General features: G+C 42.0%; 1 protein-coding gene across 1 annotated transcript; it reads right to left on the reverse strand.

The window, feature by feature from the left end:
- Positions 1-406: 406 nt before the first annotated feature.
- On the reverse strand, positions 407-5,599 carry LOC119336516 (EH domain-containing protein 1-like). The gene is made up of 16 exons (XM_037608558.1): positions 5,512-5,599; positions 5,316-5,395; positions 5,161-5,229; positions 4,996-5,053; positions 4,868-4,920; positions 4,739-4,781; positions 4,603-4,664; positions 3,511-3,624; positions 3,251-3,353; positions 3,098-3,147; positions 2,309-2,437; positions 1,984-2,235; positions 1,824-1,903; positions 1,423-1,549; positions 1,188-1,331; positions 407-887 (listed from the first exon to the last, which is right to left on the reverse strand). The coding sequence occupies exons 1-16, from the start codon at positions 5,597-5,599 to the stop codon at positions 702-704; spliced, it is 1,638 nt and encodes a 545-aa protein (XP_037464455.1). The 3' UTR covers positions 407-701.
- Between the last annotated feature and the right edge of the window lie 2,299 nt (positions 5,600-7,898).

Raw genomic sequence — 7,898 nt, forward strand, 5'->3', positions numbered from 1 at the left:
AGGGAAACAGCCCGGGCCATCGGATCCTTATCCAATGGTTCAGACATATGCCCGTTGGCAAAATGAAAAACAGTGTGCCAAGTAGACACCCCCGAACATGAAGCTGCATTTAACCTATACAACCACGAATGTCATTTATTTATTTATTTATTTATTTTGAGTGACGCGAATGACATTTCTGCATCGCTATTTATGATAACAATCAACAACCGGCCCCCACACAGAGGGAGAAACAGGTATGTCCCCAGATTGTACACATGAAAAGGTGATCTCTAATCCACCAAAATGAAATTAATACCACTTCCACATGGAGCCAGACAGGGGCTCTACTAATCAGAAAAGGGCCTCTCCCACACGGCACACACGGGGTGGTCCAGTATTATTCACTGGATCGCACAACCAAGCATTCATTCAAGCTGTTCCTCGGAACGAATAGATGATCATCTGAAGGATAAATGCAACCACCATCCCATATTCCGACTTCCATGCCATTACAATAAAGGCCGTTCTCCAGCGAACAACTGAGCAATTGCTTCTGGCTCTTATTATGCATAATACAGTTATACAACAATGGGTATAATGTAGCAGTAGCAATGAACACCCTACTACACTGGCAGCCAAAACCCTATGGGCAGCCACCGCCATCCATGCCTGACATGTCGAACTGCGAACCAAAGCCGTCTTCCGATCATGATGTCTGCTCACTCGTAAGGGTTCCTGAAGTTCTTGAGCAGCTCCGGGATGTCGTACCCGAGCATGTCGTCCACCGCCTGGGTCATCTTGGGCTTCACCTTCTCGAACCTGTCGATGCTGTACCCGCCCAATGCTTCTCTGAAGTGCTCCACGTAAGGGAAATCCCCCGCGGGGAGATGATGTTCCCTTTGCACCTGTTCCAACAGACATCAGTTAACAAAGTGCGTAGAAGCAGAAGTTCAGACAGTCAGCAAACCACAATCAGCTATTATTGCATGTTAAAACTGCAATTTTAAAGCCAGTGGTGGTTTGGCAAATAGTAACACTGTATGATGCCCATATACCGAAACTAAACACTGGGCTAAGACTAAGAACATCTGCTATGAACTCATAAACATAGGGCTCCATCTTAACAGAAGCAAGGGTCATCATGTTCTTACACTGCAACAGTTGTGGACTGGCTACAAAGTTAGAGAGACGAACAAAATACACACCTTTGCAAACTCGCCCTCCAAATTGTCTATAAGTTTCTGCTGGGCTTTAGCTTTCCCCATCATCGTAGGCATCTGATTCTTTAGATGCCCAATTATGTAAGCATGTATCTTAGCAGCTCTAGCACGTTTGACGAATTCATTGATCTGTACATATACATCAATGTGTTAACTGTGGCGGAAAGAAAAAAATAGGAGACCGGGACTTAAAAAGAACACAAACGGTGAAAAAACTTACCCTGCGGTCACAAGCTTTCTTTGGTATATCTTTTAGATCAGAAAGGAGATCATCCTGCTCTTTCTCAAATAGTTCCTTTCCGATCGGGCCAACAGCTGATTCCTTTACTGGTTTATCATTGAACGATCTGCATGTCGATTCCGAAAGTGAGTTTATTGTTTCAATATGCTGGGTTGAGCCAGTCATTAGCATTTACATACACAAGATTCAGATATTTTCACTTAAGCGATTCAAAGTATGCTGACACTCCGGTGAGATAAAAAAAGAGTACATCTATGAGACTTCTAGTAACATTCAATCTAGAGTTTTGACAAGATTATAAGTCGAGGGTAATACGTAGCAAACTATAATACATTTAACTATATGAGTGGAACAAAGTAAATGAGAGCATGGGTGGTTACCCAATATAAACGCGCGACACCTCAGGGGTATTCAATACTTTACCAAGAGACCACATAAGGGCACCATACACTCTCATAAGCTGCAGGTAAAGAACTGTTATGTACAGAAAATAAAGCAATAAACACCACAGGTCATGCAGAGAGAACAATGAATAACTACCTGTTGAGTGTCAATTTGGTCGGCCTTGTTCAGAACTACACGTATTTTGTCATCATGTCCACGTAAAGATCCAATGACACGTTTAAACTCATCGCTGATATCAAGCTTATGAGGATCAAACAGAAGCAGGATAAGGTCACACTTGGCAGCAAACCATGATGTAACGCCTGTGAATTCATAGCTACGTTGTGTCCGTTGCTTTTCACCAGAAAGAACACCAGGTGTGTCGACAAATGTGATATGCTCTAGTAGCTTCAAGGTACAAGTTAGGTATCAGTGTCCAGATAACCATGTGCCTTCTACATGCATAAAAATAAAAGCTTACTGGATGTGGCATCTGAGAACATTCGAACTTTGATAAAAACGAAGTCCCAAATGTTGTGAGACCACTGAAAGGCATATCTGCTTGAACAGCTAAAGTATTCCCGGGAATAGTTCTTTCATCAGGTCCTGACTGGTAAGAGGAAGAAAATCAACAGGACTGCTGAAGAAAGGAACAGGGAGAAACATAAGTAAAGCACTGTACATTAATATACTATCTGGGATGTCGGCATGTGGTCAATTCTGTTTACATTACACCAGCATCTAATACAAGTTGCAACAACTAAAACAATGGATCGATAGTGTCCATGCAATTTAACCTCACTTACAATATCCATAAGCAGGAATACGTACAAAATTTAGAAGAGACGGACCTAAAGTTAATCTTGACTCACTTCTTGTACACTAGCTAACAAAACCTTGAGAAATCAGCAGCCATTATCGATGACATACTCTAAACAATAATTCTCGCTCGGTAATCCAGAGGAAAATTTCATAAAATCAGGCACAGAATGCTAATCAATGCAGAACTGTGCCAAAGAGATAAGCTATGTAAGTAGCATCAGAAGCTACCAAAAGTCCAACACACAATCAATGGTAGGGTAAGAATCTAAAAGAAATCAACCACTAATGCATGAAGAGTTCTAGAGTTCTAGAAAACCATCCATTGGCCATAAACTCTTCCAGTTATATTTTTCAATAAACTTGCTTTCACAAATCATATCTGGGGTAATATTTTTGGTCCACTTAGTATTCCTACAAATAGGAGACTTAAAGAATGCCTGAAGTTTACCATGACAACAACAAATCTGTCGGTTGTCGGCTCTGGTCCAATATGGGCACCTGCAAAATTGCAAAGCAGAAGAATTAATTGTCAGTTTGTCACATAATATGTGATCAAATTAAACCCAAAAATTACAGGAAATACATGTGCCAAGTACATAACCTGGATAGCTTGTTTTTAGCAGATGTTTGATGAAAGTAGTTTTCCCTGTAGAATATTGACCTAAGAGCATAACCATTGGCTTTGCATCAAAATCACTGTTTGTCTGCAAAATGGAGGGTATTATTTGTACTTAAGTAGCTTATTTGAAGGTAATGCCACAAGGACATAACATTAGGAAGAAATATAAACACACAAAATGAGAATGAAGTAGTCCTTTTCGAATCGTATAGAAAGCAGATACAGAGAATACAAGTACTTACCAGTAACGGGGACACAAAATCATTGAATTTGTATGTAACTTCCAAAGGCTTCAATTTTTCAATGTATAGTCTTTTTAATCCATCAATGACAGAAGTAACAGCAGTCAGGGGTATCTGTATTGGAAACACCATAAGCAAGGTAAGCATAAATGATGCATGTGTCACTGAGGAAATCAGTATTATTTGATAGAAAATCGCTTGCTTTGCCACAATGCCTTACTATTTAACTTAATAGCATGCGAGTCTGCAATATCTAATAACCAGAAACAAAAATACTAAATGCCTTTGTTCTTAAAGCACAATTAATCAAAGGTTCTCTATGGTATCTGCACACATTCTGTAGGGTGTCTGAGCACATTCTGTAGGATAACTGGGGTACGCTTCAGCAAAATTAAGTGTAGCCTTTTGTGTTAAAGTTCATTAACTGAAGCTTTGATTGAAATGGATAGGAAATTGCCTTAAAATGAACCATGATTCATCACAACAGCAGTGTAAACATAGATTAACTTCTACTTGGTTGGGTACAGCAGAGCTGCATACATAAATGACTTAGTTCGATGTCGTGTTTCCTTTATTAGACAATCATTGACATATCAAGACATTTTAGTATTTGTCAAACCTTATTTTTATGTTAGTTAAAACTTCGATTATTTGTCCTAACCAGCTGAATTTCAACATCAAGTGTTGTCTCTCTATAAATAGTATTGTACAAATTATAATATTTCCGAGGAAAGAAGCCCTGCTGAAAAAAAATACATCTTATAGATAACTACTCCCTCCGTAAAGAAATATAAAGAGTGTTTAGATCACTAAATAGTACATTCAAACTCCAAAATGAATAGGACCCTTGTATTGTTGCTTTGAAGTACATGTCAAAGTTTTACCTCACCTCATCGTGACTAATGTATGGAGACCTTCACCTCAGAGCAAACTCTCAAAGTACATTTGTTCATTCAAAACAGCAAAGTTATATGCTATCCAACAATGAACATGTGGGAAATGAAACTTTCTAACATTTTGCAAGAGCTTGAAGTGACACATATAATACTTCAACTCAACAAACAAAATAAAACGGAAGAACATGAGCACTACCTTCTTGGATGACTTAGAGTTGAACCAATGGTTAGTAGAAGGTCCTTGTGCCTGAGGAAATCCTACACAAAATTAGAAAACTGCTTGTTATATTTCTCCTGCGGGGATGAATTCACTCTTAAGGTTCACTCCTTACCATCCATATCCTGATCGACCCTCTTTGCCAAATGCTTGGATTTCTGAAAAGCAGTTATCATCACTCTCACAGGTCAATGGAATGAAACAAAAAAACTAACAAGGCAGCTTCAACACATAGCAGACTTACCGCAAGCAGAGCATCCAAACCCTCCATCACTGGGGGATTGAAGCTGATTAGATCTGTCAGACAGCGTGAACCAATTAGCACTCAAGAAATAAGTAATCAACAGAGCTGATTTGGTGGCTAGCAACAACCTTCCCGCTGAAGGCTGTCCTGGGATATCTCATTCCCCGCTTGCGCCAGAGAGACGAGCTGCCCAATCGCAACAAGCCCGTCACAAATCGATAACAGCCAAAACCGTCTAGCGGCAGCACAGTGGTACAATGAACAATGAAATGCCGTCGGATAGCGAGGCAAACCTGCATCGCGGTGATGAACTCGCCGAAGCCGAGGTACCCCAGCCGCTTGGAGTCGGCGATGGCCCAGACCTTGAGGCGCGACAGGGTCCCGCATTAGAGATCAAATCGACAGCCCCATCTACAGTACTAGCGCGAGACGAGGCGGGGGTACCTACCTGCTTGAGGTCGGCGCGGGGGAGGCTGGACATGGCGAAGAACCTGATGGCGTCGGGGCCCGTGATGCGGCCGTCGCCATCTGCGCGCAGCGGAGCAGTGAGGGGTCCGATCGAATCGAATCGCGAGCAGCAAGCAGAAGGGGATCGATTACTGGGGGGTCAGAGGGGAATGGGGGGCGGGAGGCGGGGATCGGACCTGAGTCGGCGAAGGCGAACCAGTCGCGGTAGATCTTCTGGTGCTCCTTGGAGCAGCTGCTCGCCGGGTGCTGCCCCCCGATCTCCATGGCTCCCCTCCCCTCCCGCCTCGGTCGCCGCGGGCTCTGCAGCTTGGGGAAAGGGGAAGCAAAGGTAAAACCCTACTGCGAGGCTACCACCACGCCGGGGACGTGGCGGCTGGGGTGCTGTGAGGTGGCACAACAGCGGGTTCAAAAATGGCTTTTACTGCTCTAGGGGTTGAGATTGATTGACTGGAGTGGAGCTTGGCTCGAACCCACGCGGCGACGACGCGGTGGGCGGTGGCGTTGCTGCCCAACTCCGTTGACGCTAACGAACTCGCGAGGTTGGGCCGGATCCCACCTGCATTTCCACATCAAAGACGTCGGTAAGCAATCCAAACAATTTACAAAATAAAAAAGTAAATATATAATTGCACGTGCGTTGCGATGATATATGAATATTTTACTACGTTAATCCATGATTATATCTACATTAGTGATTGTGAAAATAATGTTTATCAAATCATGTCATGTCCACGATTTACCTACCTAAATAAATTATACTCCCTTCGATCCATAATAACTGTGGCAATTTTCAATGAAGACATTTTTTTTATAATCACTTATTTGTAAAAACTTATTGGCTTGTCAAAGAAAATATCATTGTAAGCAAAGACGGAAGAAGACGAACTCCAGCAAGCTACATCCACCGAACGTATGGCATCTACCGGAAATCCGGCGCTACTGCACCCAGGAAGAATCAGCGGACATTCCACGCCCACCAGACGTCTGGTACCTGAGTGTGTGCAGCTGTGGCCTTTGGCCTCTCTCCCACTTACCCCTTCATGACTAGCACTATAAATAGACCCCCCCCTCCTTATTTCTAGGGATAGCTAAGAATAGATCTCATATCATAAAGCTTAGCTCATGTACCTCCTCTTGTGGGATTCCTCTTGAGAGAGACACTCCATTGAAGTTCAAGACCTCCATTGCAGAAGGATCCCTAGGGATTATCAATACCTCCACTTGTGGAGAAGGATTCCCATCATAAAATAATCAAGACCTCCTTGTTCTAGGACTTGGGGAAGAACTGTCTTGTTCCATCTCACTCTTTGGATGATTTGGATCATGAATATATCTATGTGTATCTTTTATTGCATCTATATGTGTTCAATTGTGTTTTCTGTCGTGTTTCCCCTCATGTTCTTCTATGAATGTCGAATCCACCTCCAATTCGTGAACATCGGGACAAATTACATTGATTAGGGTTTTACCCTACATCGGCTTAGCTTTGATTACGAAGCTGTGGGAGCAGTATAGCTAGCTGGAGATGATCCCAACCTTTTAATGTGCTGAAATGATGGGTTGGGTTGGTGCATGCCTGGTTGTTAGGTTCTCCTTTTTATCTGGATGGTTCTGTTCCCCTCCTATGGTGGCAAATAATTATGCCACTAATAGTTTATACAGTGTCCATGTCACTTATGCTATTGTGAAGCATGGCAGAGCCATTTCATTATTATGTTTTGATGGAGCCTTGTGCTACCAGTTACACCATGATTCTATTTGTTTAGAACAACGTTAGAAGAAATAGTTTACTAAGAAGGATAAGCAGTTACTCCTAGAAACTTCATGGAGTAATTCTGATTACAACATGCTCCAGTTCTAGAACCAAGTTACTCCTAGGATTACAACATGTTCATAGCCTTGCCTATCAATATTTTGATTCTTTTTTTATGGAGCATTGTGCTACTAGGTGCTAGTAACATGAGTAACATGTTTGTTTGCAAAACTACTCCTTCTAATACAATGGCATTAACATTTTTACTCTTTCTAAAAAAGGATTACAATATGTAATCTCTTTCTAAACAAACTACTCCCTCTTCTGTTTCCTTTCCTTTCTTGTGTGTGTTGCTCTAGTGGACAAGGACAAGGACTATTACTCCATTAGTGACCAGTTATAACTTCCAAGGTTTCCTGGTAGAGTTCACCACCCACTCTGAGAGCCCTAGACAACCTTCCTTCCCTATGCATTCTATCTTTGTTCAGGTGGGGGATCTTATCCCAAGCCTCCTTCATCTTTCATAACTTCCACCAAGATTGACTTCAGAGTTATGAACACCATCAGTTCCTTGATAGTGTTTGGTGCACTTTCAAGTGTTAAGGACTGAATAAAATTGAAGAAGCAATGGTCCAACGCATTCATATCAGGTGAATTTGCAGGTTGCCGCAACAACCTGAAATCTAGCCATGTATCTGCTACAGTTGCTAGAAAAATTGGATCATTAGGCACAACATGTGTTCTGGCGTTGTTCTGCTAGATGTTAACTATCACTGACATAGTCTGTCTATCCTTGTTGTTGGAACTTCT

The sequence above is a fragment of the Triticum dicoccoides genome, chromosome 7B, assembly GCF_002162155.2.
Source record: "Triticum dicoccoides isolate Atlit2015 ecotype Zavitan chromosome 7B, WEW_v2.0, whole genome shotgun sequence".
Taxonomy (NCBI): Eukaryota; Viridiplantae; Streptophyta; class Magnoliopsida; order Poales; family Poaceae; genus Triticum; species Triticum dicoccoides.

Coding starts and splice junctions, on each gene's coding strand:
- LOC119336516 (XM_037608558.1), bottom strand. CDS start 5,599: ATGGAGATCGGGGGGCAGCACCCGGCGAGCAGCTGCTCCAAGGAGCAC. Junction 5,396..5,511: donor GTTCGCCTTCGCCGACTCAG/GTCCGATCCCCG, acceptor CGCTGCGCGCAG/ATGGCGACGGCCGCATCACG. Junction 4,665..4,738: donor GGTCGATCAGGATATGGATG/GTAAGGAGTGAA, acceptor AATTTTGTGTAG/GATTTCCTCAGGCACAAGGA.